Source organism: Oncorhynchus tshawytscha, linkage group LG03, assembly GCF_018296145.1.
Source record: "Oncorhynchus tshawytscha isolate Ot180627B linkage group LG03, Otsh_v2.0, whole genome shotgun sequence".
NCBI lineage: Eukaryota > Metazoa > Chordata > Actinopteri > Salmoniformes > Salmonidae > Oncorhynchus > Oncorhynchus tshawytscha.
Window position 1 is genome coordinate 18,437,067 of NC_056431.1, and position 24,053 is coordinate 18,461,119.

At 44.6% G+C, this 24,053-nt stretch overlaps 1 protein-coding gene across 4 annotated transcripts in view; it reads right to left on the minus strand.

The window, feature by feature from the left end:
* Positions 1–234: 234 nt before the first annotated feature.
* The window catches only part of LOC112229145 (semaphorin-6D), a 156,787-nt gene continuing 132,968 nt past the window's right edge, over positions 235–24,053 (minus strand). For 3 of the 4 annotated variants that reach the window (XM_024395028.2, XM_024395022.2, XM_024395024.2), the window contains 7 exons: positions 23,477–23,650; positions 23,018–23,155; positions 20,778–20,855; positions 17,981–18,039; positions 17,545–17,595; positions 13,424–13,588; positions 235–1,606 (listed from right to left, as the gene is read on the minus strand). In XM_024395028.2, the coding sequence (XP_024250796.1) occupies positions 240–1,606; positions 13,424–13,588; positions 17,545–17,595; positions 17,981–18,039; positions 20,778–20,855; positions 23,018–23,155; positions 23,477–23,650 (2,032 nt within the window). In that variant the 3' untranslated portion in view covers positions 235–239. The remainder of the gene's footprint in view (positions 1,607–13,423; positions 13,589–17,544; positions 17,596–17,980; positions 18,040–20,777; positions 20,856–23,017; positions 23,156–23,476; positions 23,651–24,053) is intronic. The other variant, XM_024395036.2, reaches the window with a different exon arrangement.

Below are 24,053 nucleotides of genomic sequence, written 5' to 3' on the forward strand. Positions count from 1 at the left end.
ATGTAAGGGGGTCACGTTTCACCAACCATAGTCCCTCACCTTCTATAAGCAAGTAGTTGAGCAATACCAATATGGTACAAAGATATTCAATTGGACAAAAAGGGGGAAATCACAAGTTTGTTTGAGGTTTGTCGACAGCGAGAATGGCTGCCATAAAATCAAGGGCACGTCTTCCACTTTTCACCCATTGAGAGGAGAGGACGAGGCACAGTCACTCTTGTCCTGTTCTCCTCCTCTCCTCAGTAGTTGAAGTTTCCCTGTTGGTTGACGGGAGAGGAGGCAGGGATGAAGAGGGGTTTGGGAGGGACGTCGGGTTTGAGGGAGGTGGTCCGGCGGACTATGGCCCCTCGGTGGAGGTATCCTCCGGTATCCTCCTGTTGCTCTCCATTGTAGCTCTGCTGGCGTGTCAGGTACCCATTGGGGATGAGCGGGTAGTGGATCTCGCAGGCGCTGCCGGTGGAGTTCATTCGAGCCAGCATAGGGGGTGGTTGGTGCTGGTGGCCGTTACGCTGGCTGAAGCTTTGCTGTCGGTGAACCATCCCTCCACCACCCCCTCCGTTGGCAATCTTAGTGGCAGCGGTAATCAGTGAGTGTCTCTGGGAAGAGTGCCTCCGCTCCAGGGTGGACTGGTGGTGAGGGGGCATGTCCGGAGGTACGTCCATGCGGCGGGTCAGGCTGTCTCGGGGCAGGGTGGACGAGCTGTAGTAAGGCGCCGACTCGGTCTCTGGGATGTGCGGCTGGATGCGGTTGGCAAAAGCTAGTTGACTGCCATGGCACCCGCCGCTGGCTGACAGGCCGGATGAAGTCATGACCTGGGTGTTCTTGCTGGAGTTGGCCTCGTGGATGTGTTTGAGCAGCTCGTCCAGTGATGTGACCTCCATCACCTTCTGCGGGTAGCAGGGGTAAGGCTGCTGGACCAACATGCGCTCAGTATTGTGGATCTTGCGCTCCTCCAGGTGCTGGGGTCCACCAACCAAGGCATGCCCATTGGCCAGAGCTTGCCCATTGGAGAAGCTGTGAGAGTAGGGGTAGATCTGCTGGTGGAGCAGGCCTGAGCTGGGCCTGGAACCTTGTCCCATGTTGTGGGACTTGGGCTCCTTGGCATTGTTGCAGTTCTGGTTCTTCTCCCACTGGTTCTTGAAAGCCTTCATGTTCTTGATGGGCAATTCAGGGGTGGAGTCTGGGGTGGGAAGACCAGAGAGCTCCGAAGAGTGGTGTAGGTGATGGGGGTGAACCAGGTCTCCCATGGTCATCCCTGGGTGGTGACCACCGTTCCGTCTGGGTGCTCCTTGACGATGCTCCTTCCCGTTCTGGAAGAAGGAGTTGTAGAGCTTGGGCGAGGACACCTCCATTTTATCCTCCTTGTTCTGGCTGTCCAGCAGGCCATTGAGCTTGGCCAGGCTGCGTAGGGACAGGGCGTGAGGGATGGGGGCCTCCGGGTCCTTGGCCAGCCTCTTGGTCTTGTTGCCGGTGTGGTTGCAGTAGCAGGAGACCAGAAAGCCTGAGAGGAAGGCTCCAAGGACAAAGGCCACCAGCACACAGGCGATCAGCAGGGTGTAGTGGACACTGTGGTTGGTCTTCTCCATCTCGGGAGGCCGTCGGACACCTTCACAGAAAAAGAGAGCGAGAACAACATGGGCTTTAGTGTAATGAAACCAGAGACCTAGAAGAGACTATAATTTCTATGAGGTCAAGCAGGCAGCAGCTGGAAAATACCGGTTGTGTTTACAGAAGCTCTACTACGTGGGAAGCAGCATTGCAGAGGTGTTGGAACTAGCCCCTTGGCTTTCCTCCCTCTGTTAATGAATCAATAAACTATTTCTTGCCAAGACCTCATCTTTCGTCTCCAACTGCAAAGAGTGGCAGAGGGCAAGAGCTCCCCAGTCAGTGAGAAATCAACTCCAAAATGAGTTTGGGCTTTAAATATTGATGGGTGCACTGGCAGGAGTCTGATGTCTTTCACACTGGCTGTGCTTTGAAATGCATGGATCAGGGTGAGTGCACCTGCGATGAACTTGCCAAAAATAACCAACCCGACTAACTAGCTCATAGAATACATCACTCTTTAATTGAACGAGAGTCTGACCGATTCAAAGTTTTGTTTGGGAAAACATCTGAACTGCCGCAACTAAGCACCTGAAAATCTCAAGGTTATCTCAACACTATGAAAACGCCCTTGGATGGTGTGACCCTGCCACTATATTTGCCTAATGGCATGTGAGATTCGACAGGAGGAGTGATACTAGCCACCTCTCTCACAATCAGAGCTCATTTACAAAGGCTGCTGCCATCTGTGGTGTCAGGCCCTTCTCCAACCTTAATGATAGTCTCTGTGAAATTGATAAGTCTGGGGAGGGGAATTGGCCCGCACTGGGAGGAGAAATGCAGGTGTCTCAAATAGGCTAATTGCATCCCGTAATGAGAGCTCAGGTTAGGCAGTAATGGGCAATGATAGTGCCAGCTTTAGACGTAACTGTGGTGATGGGATGTTGAAGATGATGAGGAGGGGGGTGGGGGGTCTAAATGATTGGGCCCAAGAGAGACTTGTCGAGGGTTTCTCTCTTTCGATGAAATTACAAAGAGTTGCCACATGCTTCAGCTTTAACAGAGTGAGGGCACTTGATTAGAAGGGAATTTCACTGAGGGAATTTACAATTAGGCGTTTAGCGGAATCAAACATCTCGTACAACAATTTCAATGACAGCAGTGTCTTACACTTAATAATTTCTTTAAATGGGTTTTGTTCAAATAGGTTGCCAAAACATTATTGTGTCTGAATAAGAAAAACATTGTTGGGTTGAAAACTGGAGTGTGTGAGGGTAAATACAGGCAGCATACCATTACCATTTGAAAGATATTCATTCATTTATAAGGGAAAGGGAGATGTGAATAATAACTCACATGAATCTACAGTACATGCAGAACACAGCACAGAATGACCTTGGGTACATTTATTTAAAAAAAATGCATTTTGGTCAAGTGTGTGTGTATATCATTAGGTATATATGTGGAGAACAAGTACGCAGTGCACACACAGTATGTCCTCAGGTATATTCTGAATGTGGAGAACAGGTATGCAGTGCACACACACACACACACACTGTAGGCTGAAGAAATGAGCAGCAAAGCTCCACTGCAGCTTCAAGCACAAACTCGTCATGAATCTATACAAGTAACAAAAGCACAACGGGGAAAATCTCAATGTGTCAATAGAGGAGCACAGACATCAGCCTTGAAGCTCCTGGCACTTTGCTAGTAACTCTAAAGGGTACTTGTCACCATTACCGTTTGTCTTCGACAGCCTCTTAATACAAACAGAGAGAAGATGTGGCAGAATTAGCATCAAACAAGGATTGGTTCTTTGGTCTTGAAGGAACTGCCGGCACGAGTGTCTCTTTGCCTGGTGTTGATGGAAAGTTATATGTAGGTCACAAAGTTACAGGAGAAGTGTCTGCTCCCTGTCTCTCTCTCGGCGCTATCAGGAAGTAAAGGCTTTTAGAGCACTGCAAAGCTCTATATCACTATCAATTGGGCCATTTGCTCTACATCAGTGAGTAGAATACTGAGTGCCATTCCCCTATAGAGAGATGCAATATACTGTACGATCACATCCTCCTGGCGATAATGTTAAATTCACAGAGTAAGTTTGACGTGCTGCTTTGAAATCACGAGTTCTATCCATTCAAGTGCTATATCCATTGTATTTCTATGACGTTGGCATGGCGATGCTTCGTTTATCCTATCTGTCCTAGGCCAGTGTGTCAGAGTGAGCCGAGGCAGTGTGGCAGCATGTGGGTTTTATGAATAATACAGGCCAGGATGCCCATGTCTCTGTGTGGCTGCCCCCAGCCTCCCTGTGGCTCCCAGCCCTGTGACTCATCTGGGACCCCTGACCAGGACCCTATGACTATTGAAGGGTTCCACATGGCTGAGGAGCTATGAGTCAAGCGACACAGTGGGGATACACAGATCTCCAACCCCACGCACAACCTGTCACAACACGTTTGGGGCTGGAGTGGATGACTCAATCGGGCCGTATGCGTGACATATGGTGGCATGGTCACAGTGAAATGAATACCCACTGAATCATGGCATGGGGGGACTGGTGTGCTGTTAGATGTCGCACAGGAGGCATAGCATGCAGGCAAACAGTTGACGATAAAGCATTGCCTCAATACAGTGTTGAAAGAAAATACCTTTAAAAATGGTCAAATGAATCATTTTATGAGCCAATATTGTACGACACCTCTGATAAAGAGGTGAAACAAAAAGGTTTGAGAGCGCTGCTTTAATGTAACATGTGACCATTCATTGGAGTTGTCTGCACCTGTGTAGTGGTAGAGTTGCATTAAAAATGTTAGTAAAATATAGGTGTGGTATATAAAGATATATGGTGCCGCAGGATAAATTGAAGCTACTCAAAGCAACAATAACCTCCTCTCAATGGTTTATATAATGTTAATAACAGTGTTTTTCCATGTTTGTTTTTCTTGGTTGTCACACTATATCTTTAGCCAAAGTGTGGGTTCAGCATGGTCTCTGCTGAACAGAGGCCTACTATACGTGTAATCCGTGACATACAGGAACACACACACATGAAGAACTCTCAAGTCTTCTAAGAAGGTAAACACACATATGGTTGAGATTTGACAGGAGGGAAGGAGAGGAGAAATGGTGACAGAAAGGGAGAGAGAGGGGGGGACAGCTGGAAGTATTCATGCTCGAGAGGAAGAGAGCGACAAAGAGAGAGAGATACAGTAGGGAGAGAAAATATAACTTCAGTAAGAAACTGCCAGGCAACGGAAGAGAGAGAGAGCGGAACAGGACAGAAAAGAGACGAGCAAGAGAACTAGAGAAAATAAAATGAAAAAGAATGTGGCAGAAAGCTGGGGACAAAAAGTGACAGAAATAGAGTGTGAGAAAGAATGTGCAGGGAGCAGATTGTAAGGGGGAGGCTGGGAGATGATGATGGAGAGAGAGAGATGTGTCAAAGTGAGTGACAGATTGTCAGCCTGGTGGGTTTTGAAGCCTCGCTCTCAGAAGCAGCTGTGTTTTGGTACGTAGAAGGACCCCGCTTGACGCTCTTTACCATAATGGTAAAAATAGACAAGGCTGTGCATTATGTAACTGAGCTAAAGCGATACGCAACCTGTAGTCTGTTCTGTGTTTCACTAATTGGGGATGGGTTGCACGAGGAGCGATTCTGGAGTGTGAAGTGCTATTTCGACAGGTGATAAAATAACTCCAAAACAAACAAAAACAAAAGAAGTGAAACACAAACAACGCAAGCAGGGGTTTTCACCTTTGACTCACATCTAACCCTTCTTTGAGATGCTTAAAACCGATAGCTATATAAATCATACAGATGAATTTATTTCCATAAAATGCCCAAAATAACTACTACTTTACATACCTCAGAAGTGTATCAGCGTCATGCTGTGCTTTAATTCTACTGCATGCATAGAATCAGTTAGCCATCTGCAGAGTTGGTTGCCAAATGGACGGTCTTGAGAATCAGGGATTTAGGATAAACTGGACAGCAACCGATTATTGAGCTGGGATACTACGGTGCTTTTGGTAATCTTGATTGCTGATACCCAACTATGGCGTGGAATGTTGGAATATAGACACGGCTCGACTTTGGGACAATTCCAAGGTACAGTACGCAAATGTTGTTTTCAAAGTGAACTATCCCTTTAAAGATAACTTTTCCATTGTGTCAATACACTGCTCAAGATGGCACTTACAGTGCCTTCAGAAAGTATTGATACCCCTGTACTTACTCTACATTTTGCTGTGTTATAGCCTGAATTCAAAATGTATCTAATTTTTCTTATCCATCTACACACAATAATGACAAAATGGAAACATGTTTTTAGAAATGTGCAAAATGTATTGATAATTAAAAACAGAAATATTTCATTTAATTAAGTATTCACACCCCTGTCAATACTTTGTAGAAACACCTTTGGTCCTTGTGCTTTTACCTGGATGGTGGTTATTCTTGTCCTGCTGAAAGGTGAACGTTCAGGAACATTTATGGTCTTCTAAGCAACCCAGTGTGGCCTGTCCTGCTGAAAGGTGAATTCATCTCCCAGTGTCTGGTGGAAAGCAGACTGAACCAGGTTTTCCTCTAGGATTTTGCCTTGCTTAGCTCCATTATGTTTCATTTTTATCCTGAAAAAACTCCTCAGTCCTTAAAGATTAAAAGCTTTACATTTTTGATGAATTTGTAAACATTTCGAAAAACATAATTCCACTTTGACATTATGGGGTATTGTGTGTAGGCCAGGGACATTATGGGGTATTGTGTGTAGGCCAGTGACATAATGGGGTATTGTGTGTAGGCCAGTGACATAATGGGGTATTGTGTGTAGGCCAGTGACATTATGGGGTATTGTGTGTAGGCCAGTGACATAATGGGGTATTGTGTGTAGGCCAGTGACATTATGGGGTATTGTGTGTAGGCCAGTGACATAATGGGGTATTGTGTGTAGGCCAGTGACATAATGGGGTATTGTGTGTAGGCCAGTGACATAATGGGGTATTGTGTGTAGGCCAGTGACATTATGGGGTATTGTGTGTAGGCCAGTGACCAAAAATCTAAATTTAATCCATTCGAAAATTCAGGCTGTAACACAACAAAATTTTGAAAAAGGGGTGTGAATACTTTCTGAAGGTACTGTAGCTAGGCACTGGAAACAACTCCTGAGTACTATATTTGCATCAAGTAAAGACGTTCCAAAATAGCCTGATTAGTTTCTGTTTCTATACAGCTGAGGGGAGAATGTAATAGTTCCATTAAAGGGTACTTCATTCCATAGCGCTGCAATGAGTCAAAATGGCCCCAGGCTTCGCAGGCAACCATTAACCCCAACTAATGCCAGAGATGTATTTTCTGCTGTGGAAAACACAACAACAAATCATCGGCTGATATACTACAAGCACTGTGAGTGTTTTCAAAATTAGACACGAACAGGAGTCTGCTAACTAAAATTCGGAGTACTTTGACAGTTCAAATAGCTGATGCTTGGGTAATGATGAACACAGTTAACGCTCTGTGTGTGTGTGTGTGTGGTGTGTGAGCGTGTGCAAAAGGGGGTCTGGGTGTTCATGTGAATGAATTCAATCATGTACTCTCATTATTAAGAATATGCATAATATTACACATCAGTGCCCAACCAATTGGACGCGGCTTGATTTATGCACACACGAGGTAATATGATACGCTGTAATGTAACTGGTTCAGTCCAATTGAAAAAGAGTGCTAATGACATGATGCCATTTTATTAGAAGTGTGCTGATGCATGTAGAGCATCAAGAGGTTTCACTGAGGAGACTTGTGTTGAATACTAGTCAAAAAATTAAAAAAGGTGCTAATGGAGAGATCGAAATGTACACATTAGTTACCTGGAGGAAAATGGGGGAGGGTCATGCTTTTTCAATTTCAGTCAGGGGGAGGGTTTAGTGTAACAACAATATCATGGAATAAAATATAATAAATTAGGAAATGATAGTTTCTCATATAGGCCTACCTGTTATGTGGCTGTGGTGTTATACAATGAGTGGCTTTTTCTCGAATTCAATGATGATCAGATACTTCAGTTGTATCTGGTTCTGTTGCGATCCATTTTAACAGTTGATCACTTTAGCACTGTTCCAAACTTAGACTATCCTCTTTTTTTTTGTGGTACTTTTACCCATTTTTTCTCCCCAATTTCATGATATCCAATTTGTAGTTACAGTCTTGTCCCATCACTGCAACTCCCCCACGTACTCGGGAGAGGTGAAGGTCTAGAGCCATGTGTCCTCCAAAACAAGCTGCAATGCTTCTTGACACACTGCTCGCTTAACCCAGAAGCCAGTCGCACCAATGTGTCAGCAGAAGCACCGTCCAACTGGCGACCAGAGTCCACTTGCAGGCACCCGGTCCACCACAAGGAGTCGCTAGAGTGCGATAGGACAAGGAAATCCCAGCTGGCCAAACCCTCCCCTAACCCGAACGACACTGGGCCAATTGTGCGCCGCCTCATGGGTCTCCCGGTCAAGGACGGCTGTGACACAGCCTGGGATCGAAACGAGTCTGTAGTGATGCTTCAAGCACTGCGATGCAGTGCCTTAGACCGAAGCCGACTATCCTCTTTTTTAACAATAGCCAGCATTTAAATCTAAATGGCTTCGGTGCTGCAGCATGCGTTCATTCGTTGTCATGCTCTGTTGTGGTATAAAAAAATATTCTGCTAGTCTCCAGTCATTTTCATAAAAATGACATAAAATTGCAAAGAAATGCATTTATAAAAGGCATTTTTTCGTAGACTAAGTGAATAAGAGGATATGTTCATGCAGTGCTTTTATTATAATGGATATCTTTTCACACACCCTTGTCTGTGGTGGTTTGAAAAGCCACAACCTTCTGGCTACTTTGCTTTTACTTTTCTTACAAAAAAGGCTCTCGTCTGTCCTAAGAGTGAGGGTAAACGGTAAGCATGTTTTTTTGCTATCCACTTAATATTTTAATTATTATTTTGGGTATTGGGGAGTTTTTTTTCTTCTTTCAAATGTTCAGGGAGGGTCAGATAAAAATATATTTTACTGAAGGGAAGGCCATCCATTTTAATTTCAGAGAGATCCGATTTTCTCCAAGTATCCCTCATTACAAATAACATAGTCATGGCCAAATGTTTTGAGAATGACACAAATATTAATTTCCACAGTTTGCTGATTCAGCGTCTTTAGATATTTTTGTCAGATGTTACTATGGAATACTGAAATATAATTACAAGCATTTCATAAGTGTCAAAGGCTTTTATTGACAATTACATGAAGTTGACGCAAAGAATCAATATTTGCAGTGTTGACCCTTGCATGCTGTCAGTTAACTTCTGGGCCACATCCTGACTGATGGCAGCCCATTCTTGCATAATCAATGCTTGGAGTTTGTCAGAATTTGTGGGTTTTTGTTTCTCCACCCGCCTCTTGAGGACTGACCACAAGTTCTCAATGGGATTAAGGTCTGGGGAGTTTCCTGGCCATGAACCCAAAATATCGATGTTTTGTTCCCGAGCCACTTAGTTATCACTTTTGCCTTATGGCAAGGCGCTCCATCATGCTGGAAAAGACATTGCTCGTCACCAAACTGTTCCTGGATGGTTGGGAGAAGTTGCTCTCGGAGGATGTGTTGGTACCACTCTTTATTCATTTGTGTTCTTAGGCAAAATTGTGAGTGAGCCCACTCCCTTGGCTGAGAAGCAACCCCACACATGAATGGTCTCAGGATGCTTTACTGTTGGCATGACACAGGACTGATGGTAGCGCTCACCTTGTCTTCTCCGACAAGCTTTTTTCCGGATGCCCTAAACAATCGGAAAGGGGATTCATCAGAGAAATGACTTTACCCCAGTCCTCAGCAGTCCAATCCCTGTACCTTTTGCAGAATATCAGTCTGTCCCTGATGTTTTTCCTGGAGAGAAGTGGCTTCTTTGCTGCTCTTCTTGACACCAGGCCATCCTCCAAAAGTCTTCACCTCACTGTGCGTGCAGATGCACTCACACCTGCCTGCTGCCATTCCTGAGCAAGCTCTGTACTGGTGGTGCCCCGATCCCGCAGCTGAATAAACTTTGGGAGACGGTCCTGGAGCTTGCTGGACTTTCTTGGGCACCCTGAAGCCTTCTTCACAACAATTGAACCGCTCTCCTTTAAGTTCTTGATGATCTGATACATGTTTGATTTAGGTGCAATCTTACTGCCAGCAATATCCTTGCCTGTGAAGCCCTTTTTGTGCAAAGCAATGATGATGGCATTTGTTTCCTTGCAGGTAACCATGATTGACAGAGGAAGAACAATGATTCCAAGCACCACCCTCCTTTTGAAGCTTCCAGTCAGTTATTTGAACTCAATCAGCATGACAGAGTGATCTCCAGCCTTGTCCTCGTCAACACTCACACCTGTGTTAACAAGAGAATCACTGACATGATGTCAACTGGTCCTTTTGTGGCAGAGCTGAAATGCAGTGGAAATATTTCTTTGGGGATTCAGTTAATTTGCATGGCAAACAGCGACTTTACAATTAATTGCAATTTATCTGATCACTCTTCATAACATTCTGGAGTATATGCAAATTGCCATCATACAAACTAAGGCAGCAGACTTTGTGAAAATGTATATTTGTGTCATTCTCAAAACTTTAGGTCACGACTGTACAATCCCTTAGAACCTGGCAAGTAGAGACCAATTTGCCATAATATCTCAGTACAGTACATCACTCAACGCTGACTTTGAAAACCAAGATATTATCTGTCAAAACATGAGCGATAATACAGTTCAAAGACACATTTTCTATTTCAAACAGCTTTGAAATAGACATAGTTCAAGTAGTGTCTGATAGCCTCATCCACCATCAAATCAAGCATGGCACTACATGCAGTGGGACATTTCACATGCAGTTGCATCAGGAATAAAGTAAAGAGAATAAAGAGGGCATTCACCATTCAGCACCTGGTAAAGCTACTGTATTCCAGAGCCAATCCCTAACATAACTCCCGAAGCAAACATTAACTGTCTGGATAGAAAAGCAGCTCTGGAAGAACCATAGCATCCTCAATCAGTGGCCTAAAGCCACAGAGAAACAACTGCTTGTAGGCAACAAACACACAAAAAGCACAGTTTCAGTCATAGGCTTTGAAACTGGGTAAAGAGTTCACAGGGGGAAAAGGGGAAGAGAAGGAGAGGAAGATTCAACCAAGGAGGCAGATAAGGGTTAGTCAGTCCAACCGAAAAACAGGCAGGTTAATAGAGAACTATTCCACAGGGGTAAGGGGTCGAGGAGACAGAAAGGGATAATGGGTTGGGGTTAGGAGTCAGGACAACTGCGTGTGTGGATCTGTACACTGTGGGCCCAAACATCACTGGGACACTAAACATTCTGATGTTGACTAACACTCTGGTTTCCATGGTGTTAACATGATAATAAAAATGTAATGGTGACACTAAGCACTCTGAACATGAGGGTGACAGTAAACATATAGGAAGTTTCCCCAGACTCAGATTAAGCCTAGTGCTGGATTAAAAAGCATGCTCAATGGAGAATCACCATCAGCTTTTTTGTTGTTGTCCAGGACTAGGGTTAATATGTGAACAGGAAACCAGTCCCTAATGCTGTCAAACAGGCAAGAACATGTTGTGAACAACTTTATGTATCATGCATGTTTTGAGGTGTTCATTTTGCTGCGTATAGAAAGATGTAGTATTGTGTATGTACTGTATATGACCAGTGGGGAGGTGTACAGTACAGAGCCCTACAGTGTGTGTTTTCATAGTAAAAGCTGATGTTAATCATAGCTGTTATGAAGAGCGAGTAATTCGGGCAGAATAATTAAAGGAAACTGTGGTCTCGTTAAAGTAACCTTTATTTAGTGTCATTACCACATGACTAAGTAGTGATGCTAAATTGGCTGTAACAGCTGTGACTGAGGCACTTTGGGTAACATTTTCCTGGTTATGATGAATAGCTTAATGTACACACCCAGCTTGAGGAGGATGCTGCATAGGATTGTTGATATGCCTAAACTATCCATGTTTTTTGAGTTTATAATGCACAACTTAAAATGGATTTAACGACATAGCATGACTGATGATGTCGTAATCAAAAAGAGAAGTGATATGAGTGTTGAGTTGTATTGATGGCTAGACAGGAAGTGATGTAACCTGGTGTCTATATTCCTCGAGCCACTGAGATGTAAACAAGAGTAAGGAACTGGCACCGTCCCTCCAGGACACAAACCCCTTTTCAGCAGCAAAGAGAAGTTCAGCCTGAGTTCATTCTCTGCTCTTCTCCTAGTGCTTTAATGAGTTTTAAAGCCCTGCCTGCTTGCCTCTATTATCGAGTTGTCTCCCTGTACTTGTCAGCTAAATTAGCTGCTAGCAAGGTTCTTTTTTTGCCGTACCCACACAGGTTCATTTGAATATGGAGACGACCCGGAGGTCTGTTTAAAATAAGCTAAGCAGGAAATAACAATGGGAAAACAAACAGCGAGGTCTAAAAGCTGGGTCTAAATAATGTGTGTTTGTGTAGGTTGAAGCATTCTGACACTGTAGGGAGGTAGGCGTTCTCCCTTGATGGAAACACAGTGTCGAACTGCAGCTAAATGATTGCTGGAAATGTTCATAACAGCGAGGTCTCAAAAGGGGTGCTTGTACTTGTATTTTGGTCAGTCATAGTCTTTATATAATACATTGTTTCTATCCGTAGCTGGATGAATCATGTCACCTTGTATTTGCGTCTGTGTAGGCCTTACATAAAATAAAAACAAAAGCTGTTGGGATGCAATTCTAGAGGGCTGCAGAATTGCTATTACTAGCTTGCGGTAAATTGTTTTTGTTTATTGTGCCAAAGATGTTTCAAACCTGTCTCAAGGCCAGCCTTAAACTTACATCAGCGCTATCTAGGCTCTTGTCAAATTAACCTCAGTTTACAGAAGTACATTATGAGTTGTATTGGTGCTGAGCTAGAACAAAAGCCTGCACCCACGGCTGCCCTCCAGGACCAGAGTTTCTTGACCCCTATTCTACCTACAGTGTTTGGGTGCATCAGAGAGAGAGGCCTTCCTGGAACTGCAACGCTGTTACTTCCAGAACAGTTCCTCTCTCGCCTTATCAGCCGGGTCCCCCGTGCTTTTGATTGAACCGGCAGCCAGGCGACACTAGCCCATGCTGAAATAGATTGCGTTGCCCAAGTTTCTATTACGGTTTCCCCTTGTCCGCACGCCGGCTGCTGGTTATTTATTTGTTACAGGCTTTTCTCATTTGAGCCTGGGTGGCTCATCATTGCAGCCGGAGACTCTGTCGGCCTGAATGGAACCCATCACTACACAGGATTTATGGACTCCTGACAAGGCGCCAGAGGAGCGCAGCAAGGAGAGCCTGGGCTAAAAGAAATAGCATCAACGAACAGTCTTCCCCATCCTGCTGAATATTAGGAGCTCCGGTTGGTTTCCTATTGGGAGTAATCTGGGAATGACATTCAGGAAGCAGCGCTCTAGACAGCGTGAGAAGAGAAGACGTGCTTGGTCGTGTGTGATTATGAAAGTGTGTCCCGCTGGAGAGGGGAGAGTAAGCTACCCTAGAATATGGACAAATTAAGAGATGAGCAGACAAGCAGGAGTCATTTTGTTTGGACATTTATTTGAAGAGTTAATTGAAGGGTTAATTGGAGCCAATGCAGTATCTATTTAAGTGATTAAGCCTCTCTAACTCATGGTTGCTTCATTAAGTGAGTGGATATATGGTTAAACGTTCAGTGTCCTACACAGAGTGTTAGAGTGTTAGTGATCAGCATGGTTAGCAGTGTGCAGTGAAGCTTCAGGGCCCATCAATGCAATCCAGTGCAGGTCAAAGTTCAGCAGACACAGACACCCCACCCCCTTACCCTCCATCTCCACACTGATTGGTTCCGAGTCAGGTGACCCCTGGTCCCCAACTGGGACTGGAGGACCGCCATCTGGACCTGTACCTCTTTCAGAGTCACCTGCCACCTTTGGGAATGGGGCCACCTGATTGGTTGTGCTGGCGGTTGTTGTGGGTGTGGTCTTCCCTGTTGTTGTGCAGGTGGGGGAGGGGTAACAAAGTAACCCGTTAGTGAAATGGAAATGCAGCACACAAAAACACCTAAATATAAAATGTTGTTTTATGACCAGGGAAGGATTCTTAATGCCTTGGAGAAAAAACGTAAATCCAGCATGAAAAAAAGATTACTGTTATAATTACTGTGAAGCTGATGATGACAATGAGGACATTAACATAAAGAGTGCTTTGAAGAGAATTGAATCCACGAGTGCAATAAATAAAGTAGGTAGCCTATACATTACACGTAAAGCACTCCTCCATAGGTGCAACATGATTCAGTGCTTTAGAACCAACGTTTTCCGCCACTGTTTAATGCCCTTAATAGATAAAACATTCAGGTGTTGCAGCAATTACGAGTCATTGGAGAAATACACTCAGGGGCAATATGGTCATGATTTGGCTGCAGTACTGGCCTTAAGATTTCCAAACCTGCTGCCTTTGTTACCGAACCAGTGAGAAATCTCTTGACCCGGCACTGCAGCACATTCTACACAGCAAAACCCTGTTGTTGTGGACGCTACCAGCTGGTGCATGAATGACTCTTCCAGCACATACAAACTTTGATATACAGTTACCTTTCACAGCCGATTTTCTTTACTAAGTAGTTTGACAGATGAGGTGAAATGGATACCAGTAGCTGAGGTAATGGTAGGTAATGATTTACAGCAACTTCCGGTTCTCTGCTTCACTAAACTGTTTTACAGGTAGTTACCGTCTAACCTACATAGGGAATGGTCTCTATGGAAAATGTGACAATGTCAACATATCCAATTAGGATCTATACGGGTACTGTGGGGTTATGACGGGTCTGAGTCTGTGGATCCAATACGGGTCTGTACTGTGAGAGACCTGGCAGAAGAAAGCACTGTCATCGTCACAACACCCATCATGAGTGTCTTCCTAATTCTCTGACAGTGGATGTCCTTGAGGCCTTGTGTGCAGCACGCCACTATTGACGTGGACGTTTCGCTAATAAGCCGGCCATAATGTTAGCATACTGGAGGGTGCCAGCCCAGATTGAAAGCGAAAGGCCCGCTCTCGATGCCAGTTGATAGTTTTCACTCTGAATAAGATGCCCTGTCAGAGCACCATCTGCGCCAGGCAAATTAAAACGGCACACCGGGGGAGTTCAGCCTTAGCACGCCAGACAACAGCTCCAAGGGCTGCATTATTAGTTCAATTCATCAACATTGTGTGTGTGCATTGTTTTCTCCTTTACAGAGAGAAAAGCACAATATGCAGTGGGGAATGGTTTGATTGTCCACACTGCTGGGTGTTTGTCTCTCGCTGCTTTCTCTATGGGATGGGATTGTTCCATTCCAGGGGAATAGTAAGAAAGGACTTAGGAACCAATGCACATCAGCGAGAATGGTATTGTTCAACACTATGGGGTGTTCTATTGTGGGGAAACCTTGATCTTCAGCTTGGACTCAAAGGTTTTTGTCATTCTGCAGGTCTGAGTCTGAAGTATGACAGTGTATGAAGTACTTCAAACAGAGTACAGAGGCATGGATGGAGTAATCGCCTGGTGGAATTAGCCAGTGGGGTTGCTCATCTAGTCCCACTGCCCACTGAGCGGCACTACTTCCTTCAGCAGAGAGGATACGGCGAACATAGGCATTGTGGGAATGTGGAGGTCTGAGGCTAAGCTGCAGTGCAGACAGTATTGCTTCTGTTCTGAAGTAGATGAAAAGGCTGGACTGGACACTGGATGGATGGTATTGTTGAGATATAATGGCCAGCAACTCTCACTAAGATGGTCTCAATGCTGTGTTTATCACTTCTAGGGATAAGCAGCCACCATCAGTACCCATGGATAATTTGTAAGGTGACAAATGGATATACAGTTGAAGTCGGAAGTTTACATACACTTAGGTTGGAGTCATTAAAACTCGTTTTTCAACCACTCCACAAATTTCTTGTTAACAAACTATAGTTTTGGCAAGTCAGTTAGGACTTCTACTTTGTGCATAACAAGTCATTTTTCAAACAATTGTTTACAGACAGATTATTCACTATCACAATTCTGGTTCATCCTTGGGAGCAATTTCCAAATGCCTGAAGGTACAACGTTCATCTGTACAAACAATAGTACGCAAGTATAAAAACCATGGGGCCACGCAGCCGTCATAACGCTCTAGAAGGAGACGCATTCTGTCTCCTAGAGATGATGGTGCGAAAAGTGAAAATCAATCCCAGAACAACAGCAAAGGACCTTGTGAAGAAGGAGGAAACGGGTACAAAAGTATCTATATCCACAGTAAAACGAGTCCTATATCGACATAACCTGAAAGGCCGCTCAGTAAGGATGAAGCCACTGCTCCAAAACCGCCATAAAAAAGCAAGACTACAGTTTGCAACTGCACATGGGGACAAAGACTATCGTACTTTTTGGGGAAATGTCCCCTGATCTGATGAAACAACAATAGAACTGCTTGGCCATAATGACCATCGTTATGTTTGGAGGAAAAAGGGGGGGTGAAGAAAACCATCCCAACCGTGAAGCACGGGGGTGGCAGTATCATGTTGTGGGGGTGCTTTGCTGCAGGAGGGACTGGTGCACTTCACAAAATAGAGGAAGGAACATTATGTGGATATATTGAAGCAACATCTCAAGACATCAGTCAGGAAGTTAAAGCTTGGTCGCAAATGGGTCTTCCAAATGGACAATGACCCTAAGCATACTTCCAAAGTGGTAGCAAAATGGCTTAAGGACAACACAGTCAAGGTATTGGAGTGGCCATCACAAAGCCCTGACCTCAATCCTATAGAAACTTTGTGGGCAGAACTGAAAAAGCATTTGCGAGCAAGGAGGCCTACAAACCTGACTCAGTTACACCAGCTCTGTCAGGAGGAATGGACCAAAATTCACCCAACTTATTTTGGGAAGCTTGTGGAAGGCAACCCAAAACATTTAACCCAAGTTAAACAATTGAATGGCAATGCTACCAAATACTAATTGAGTGTATGTAAACTTCTGAACCACTGGGAATGTGATGAAAGAATTAAAAGCTGAAATAAATCACTCTACTATTATTCTGACATTCCATTTTCTTAAAATAAAGTGGTGATCCTAACTGACCCAAGAAAGGATTTTTTTTACTACGATTAAATGTCATGAATTGTGGGAAAACAGAGTTTAAATGCGTTTGGCTAAGGTGTATGTAAACTTCCAACTTCAACTGTATCTATTTTTTTTCTACCAGCAACTACTTTTAGGGAAAATTGTGGATTCCCATTGAATTAGACTGATAAGTAAGTTTGAGAGGAGTGAGCCTGAATGAGTTCACCAATTGTATCACTACCTACCTCACTAGTTAACTAACTAGTCGGTTAACTCAGCTAAGCGAAAACCATTGAGCTACATCAATAAGAGCTGTAAACAATTCTGCTCTTTGACAGAAAATAATCATTAAGTCATGGCCCATGGATGTCATTATCATAATTTGAAGGTAATTCTACAGTAATTGTTTATTAATGCTACGTTAGAATACATCTCAGCTGAGAGCGCTAGCAATGTGCTTTAGCGCCTGCTGCCAGCCACTGAGCTCTGTAGCCACCCTGCTCTATGGGCAGGCAGTGGGGAGTAATGGAGTGTTACAGGGATGATGATTCTCCTTAATAAAAGGGAAGTAGGCAGCTTGGCCACTGGCGCTGCTAGCCTGTTAAACATCCATGCTGGTGCTGCTGCCACGACTAGCTTTGGACAATAGCTCCAATGTTAAAGATAGCTGTTCGTGTGAGAGAGGTGATTTTGCTGTTCTCCGCAACAAACGTTCCTGAACTTCTCATGTTGCATAACAACTTCAAAAAAGGGGAAGAGAGATGTTGCTTACCAGGCTTTGCTAGCGTTAGCCTGTTTGCTAACAACCTCAGACAGTTCGACAAGCTTTAAAAATAGAGGATAAAGAAATGTCAACTGACCATATGCTGAATCAGCAAGAGTGTTTTGCTTGCGTGTGGTCGCCAGGACGTCTAGAGAAGAAAAGGGAAAGCAACAGACATATTGACAGAACAGTACATTGTGTAAGTCTGAGTACTGGTTAAACACTCAAACTGTGCTTAGTTAAATGTATAATTGACTGCTTGTTTAACGTGCCCATCTGCAAGGGGAAATTGAGAGCAAAATTCCCACTAGGGTACTCTCTTCAGCTAGGAAATGACAGGCTACTTATACTTGTATTGAGTTGCTGATTAATTTCATTGTAATATCATGCCCCAGGTATGGCAATCACTTTTTCTGTATCATTTTGGACAATTAAACGCACTTGATAAGCTTCGCTTGTTATGAAAGAGCTTTTATGATGGCTCTGTGCCAGTAGTGGAGAGCCATTAAGAACAGATGATTGGTCCACCTTACCGTGGCAGCTATCTGGGTAGTGAGGGTAGCCGTTCTCCACATCCTGCTCAAATCCGCCCCTGAGGAAAAACAAAACAGAAGAGGACAAAACGGCCTGTCAGCGTGTATGTGTCATTCCTCTTTCACCATTTTAAACACAACCTCCGCTTTCATTAATTGGGTACATTGTCAAGCTTTCCAAAATGGTTCTGTTGATGACAAAGACTTAAATAAATTGTGCTGCAAAAGAAAACCATTTAATTGGTTTTGTCTCTGCAAGGTCAGGCTGACTGTTTTGTTAATTCACCTGAGCCCAAATTCAAATGGATGTGTCGTGCTATCATCTAGCTAGAATAATGTTTCACCACCAGTTGCATCCATGATGATTCTCTAGTTCTCCACTTTTTCTCTTATACAGCAAAATAAACACTGCATTTTTGTAAGGCATTTAGTACCTCTAGTATGTATTTACATTTGGTTGAGCTCCAGTGCATTGGACACTTTCTTGGACATCTTTCTTCTATGAATCAAAGGCTTATACACATTCAGAAATCATACATTCCCCCTGGTGAGTAATGTGACTGCGTTGATGCACAATGGAGTGAGTGGCCCCTTAGTCAAGCAGAACATAACATCAATGACACTGAATCTTCTACAATGCAGTATCGACTGAGCAGGCAATCAAAGAAAATAACAGATATAAATACTCATGAACATTCACACATATGAAAACACACACACACAAACACACAGGCAATCAAACACACACATCTACACACAGACTTTCCAGACACGGCCAAAAACAAATGACATCTAAATGAAATGCAGGCCTAGATGAGTGAATACAGACCCAGTGAGCAAATCAAGAGTGAAAAAATAAAACAAGGAATTCAGAGGGGAGAAATAATAACTTCACTTATCTTTCTATGCTCAGCAGTTGGCCCACTGACAGCCGATAGCATTAGTTGTATTACCACAGCAGAGTGGGTTTGTTTGTGAGTGAATAGGTCGGCCTGGGGAATTTTGCGTGATTGTGTGTCCGTGTGTGTGGACCACAACTAGTTACCAGTATTACCATATGCCTCCATTCCCTTTCTGTCTGTTTTATTAATGTATTTCTTTCTTCTGAGAGAGTGGGAGAGAAAGAGCCATGGAGAGAGACCTAGACTGGCCTTTTTGGCACGCCATGTCCCCAGGCGTTGACAGTGATGGGAGAAAGACAGGAAACCATGGAAACGGTTCACCTCTGGTTCACCTCTGGCTCAACCCCCCCCAAAAAAAAGCAGCCAGAAGAATTTATGCTACCTCTGGAGTGAGAGAGTAAGGGAGGAGAGAGAATGGGGGGGGATGTGTCCCCTGTTGCTCTCCGGTCCAGCCCCATTACAGCCTTTATGAGCTGTTGCATCTGTTCTGGAGGCATGGCCATGCTTGGGTTCTGACTATTTCACACCATATCAACTCTCTCTCGCTCTCTCTGACGTGGACAGAGCAGGCACAGCCTAATAGCTCTACTGACTGCATGTATAATATTTGCCAATCTCTTCGGTTCCACTCCATTGGCTTGCTGCATGGCACTGTCCCGCTGGTTAAAAACGTGATAAATCAAGCCTCAGTCCAATTCTGATTACCTGCCCAGCACGTACACACCACCGCACACACACATACACACTTTTGGAATCTTCCATTAACCTCTGGCTGTGAAGCTATGGCAAATAAAACCCATGGGTGGCCAATCACAGGATATGCAATAAGTCAATCCCCAGCAGAATAATCCATTTGAAGCAGTCCATATGACCATTAGGATAGTGGCAGCTGCCTTTACTGTGATGCCTGTCCACCCATCCACACTAAGTTTACAGCCCATGTTTGCAGAGGTGAATACCTACAGCAGGTGATGTAAAGCCATACTGAAAATCAGAGGAACAGCAACAGCCCAGTCCCTGAGTGTCAGGAGGCAACATAGGAGGTGAAAGTGTTTTCTACTGCTTCTCCTCCTCTACCTCTCTCCTTCCCTCCCTCACTCCCTCCGTTCGGAAGACAGTGAGGTACACACAACATGATTGAAATCCAGCCAGCTGAGCATTACTTTCGATTCCATGCTACAGTGCAGAAAGAGAAAGACAGTGGGTCAGGAGGGAGTCTCAGACAGAGGAATTGATTGGCTTTTTGTTTGCACACACACACCCTGCTTGGCGCTGACACTGAGCCAGTCGATAGCTCTAAGTGTCAAATGGCCTCCTTCAAGTTCATCAGAATGGATCAGTAAATTACATTGAGGTCATTTTGATCGACACCTTTCAGTCCCACCCCAGAGTGATGCATGACCCCTCCAAGCGGGTATTTGGGGTTTCATTTCCGAGTGATTGCAGACGTGATGTATGTCCGCCACTTAGAAATAAACAAGATGGATGCTCGTCCTGTATGTGAAATGGAGCCGACAGACCAATGTTTTTACTGTATTTTAGAGGCCGTATTCATCACGTTGACAATCTGGGCAAGTCAAACTCCAGATTAGGTATCGATTATTGAAAGCATACAAGGAAGTGGTATGCAGAGTACTATGAAGCTACTGCTACTTCATTCATTTACTGTATGTTTCATGCAAGGTCATGTCTATAGCCATTTGAGGTTGATAAATTGTCAATAAAATGTAATTTTTCTGATCGAAGACTCAACAGTAATATTTGACACATAGTACTCAACAAAACCAGGACCAAGGAGTAGGGGCTAGGGATGGGTTTGGTACTTGGCCTCTAAACCTAATCTCTTATGATTGGCTGCGTGGTGGGGTGGTGCTTATGCAGCGTCTGTGACTTACCTGAATCCGGGCACCACCGTAGCACAGCTCCCCGTCCTCTGCCACACGCAGTAAGGGTCCCTCGAGGAGAGACAGCTCCTGCGAGACAGACAGACAGTCAGAGTTCAGTGTGTGAACACTATCAAAAAGTAATAGAGACCAAATACATATTTTAATGAAGACTCTTTGGTGAGGCATGACCTGAAGTGATATGTGATATCTATTCACCTATCAACACCCCCATATTCTGGAGTGTCTCATTAACATCACAGGCCACAGTCACACCAGACGAAGTTAAACAGATCAGGCCAGGGTGTCATTTTACCTCACAGAAAAAACCTGCCATTTCATTTTTTCAACTGCAGAGTGAGCATAGATTGTAACTCTCCTATGTAGGAGCTCAGAAAGAGGCAGAGATGAATATGAGAGATGGTCAATGTAGTGTGACTGGCTGTTGGTCTGTGAGGCTGCAGACAGCAGTGTTTGGTGAGACCCCCCTGGGTGTCTGGAGCCCCCTGGGTGTCTGGAGCCCCCTGGGTGTCTGGAGCCCCCTGGGTGTCTGGAGCCCCCTGGGTGTCTGGAGCCCCCTGGGTGTCTGGAAGCCAGAGGCAGTCTTGGACAAGGACTCAGTGACACAGCCCAACTAACAGGCCAGTATGTAGAAGAGATGTAGGGAGCCAGAGAGGAGGACTGAGAGTTAGGTCAGTCATGCTCAACATGGTTTACAATTCAGAGGGCCGTGTAGAGTGGGAGGGTGGAGGGGTCCCCACCAGACCAGCATTGACAACATGCCAGAGTTAAAGGTAATAACCCCTATCTCTAGGGGTGACTTGAAGCATTCCTGCCGGCTCCTTTTCTCTGTGCCTGTCAGGACATGATGAAGACACAGGTGTTCCTCTCACCTATGGGACCACTAGAGCTGTGTATATATCTATGGCTCTGTATGGAACCATTCATTAGAAACTGTCTGTCTGGAAGAAAGTCCACCATGTCTAGTCTCTCCTCTCTCTGTGGTGTAAATTCATGGTGTCTCCTCCCTACCTGTGGCTTGTCAGTTTTGCTGATTTTCTTTTCTTTACTGAGAATATCACCCCTGGTCTGTGGGGTTACAGCTGACCTATTCTGGAGGTTCTCATTAATCCAGCACTGTGATGCAAAACAGATGCAAATGTGACAACTTTTTGTAACTTTTGTGCTTAAATAACTAAAAAGGGGGAAATCAAAATGTTATGAACATTGTGTGGGTAAGAGGGTTGAGAATGTCACAACTTTTGATATCTCACTTTGCCATCATTTTCACTAAATCTCTTTTCTCTATATATTTCATTCAATGTGTTTCTGCTGTCTGAACCATATCCATTGCTGAAACCTAATAGAAACAGCAGCTGCAGAGAGAGCGAGAGATAGACAAATGGTTTTGCTTTGTGCAAGATAGAGGCTACAGGAAGGTGGAGAGATAGACCAAACCAACCAAACCTAATTTGGAGGCAGACAGATGGAGAGTGTGGAGAGGAGGATATGGGCCTGAAACCTGACCCCTGCAAAGCATCATGGGGCTTAAGGGGCCCCTAATCCCTGGTTGATGTGTACTGGGCTGTTTCAGAGGGATCCAGCAATGGAGGGGCTTTAAGCCCTCTAAAGTGAGCAGGCCCTATCCTTCTCCTCGTCGTGTTGAAACCCTGGCCGTGGGTTGGCCTGCCGCCAATCAGCTGGTTCCAATTTGTGCGTAAATGCTGTTGAGCACTTCTCTAAGGCTCGCAATGAGGGTTTAGCATGCTATGGGGATACGCATCCCCGTTCAAATTTAATACAAATGTTTTTCTTGGGGGGTTGGGTAGAGGCGGGGGGAACATTCCTCCACAACCCCAAAATAAGACACAAGATTGTTGAGTACACTAGATCAGAAAAAAACATCCCTAACAAAACAAATCACCTCCAGTAGTTGCTCTGACTGAAAGGAAGCCCTTTTCACTGCCCTCATAACAACGTCGGCTTCTAAACTCTCGGTGATTCATATTTTGAATATAGGTCTGTTGCATACAGCATATTTACAATTTGGCATAAATGATACCACCCTGCTGCTGATTGATTGTAAGTCACATAATGTGTTACTTCACATCACCATAGTAGCACTGGGGGAAGGAAGCCTCTGTAGCAGCAAACACATGAAAAACTGAATTCCACTGCATTATATTAACACACACTTGGCAACTGTTAACAGTGCAGTACTAGCTCTATATAATAGACCGGGTATCACTCACTCCTTGCAGGAGCCATAGTCGTTGCAGCGGCTCAGAGGTACTCGGATCACACAGCTGGAGAAGGCCACAAACAGGGCGTGATGTTCCCTGTCCAGCTCCAATCCCAGAACCCGTCTGTCCTCTCCGCGGATGTTACATCTAGGAAAGGGGAAACAACAAACACTGCTGATGGATGGTGACAACAGCAGGATCCTGGGAGACTATGCAAATGAGAGAGAGTTGAAAAGCTGTTCAGGACACATACTAACAGCCCCACAACACATATCTCCATCTTATTACAGTGGAGTCGGCTTGAAAGCATCACATACAATAATCATCCTCTTACAGTGGTCAAAAAAAGAGTGACTTTTGTTTGTTGCTGAACCAATACAAGTGAATGTTATGAGAGGAGTGCACTGTATTATAAAACAAATAGTTTGTATCATATATCTGAAAGAGAATGGAGAAAGGGAGGCTGACTTGGTGGGGTTGTAGACATCGATGTCCTCCAGTAGCTGTGTGCTGAAGGAGGCGTTGAGATGGGTGCTGGCCAGGATCTTTAGTACCCTGCCGTCCTCGCTCCCCAGGAACAGCACTGTGTGGTTCTTATAGGGCCCAGCTGACGTATCCACTGCTAGCTGGGTCAACTTGAACCTGGGTGGACACAACAGGGTTGTGGTTCAGGGTTAACATGATGATACCTCTGAAGAGACAAAGCATCTGTAATTAAAGATGTGAATTATTGTCGGAGTGTGTCCATGCACTGCAACCTGACACCACTGTGTAAGATTATGCAGGACACTATTGTACGTAAAAACCATTCCTACTGCTCTCAACTTTCCTTCAGTCCCACACAAGTTGACAACATGTTTACTCAGAACGTCACACTAACTGGCACTACGCTAGTTAAATGACTCAACAAAGTGATGCATTCATCTTTGAAGTTCCGTTGTTCAACTCGTCTCGGGAGAGTTCTGAAGCAGATGTGACGTTAGGAGGCAGAATTGAGACAGACAGCGTGCCCTCCCTCCGCTGTGTGAAGACGCCTGGTTGTCTG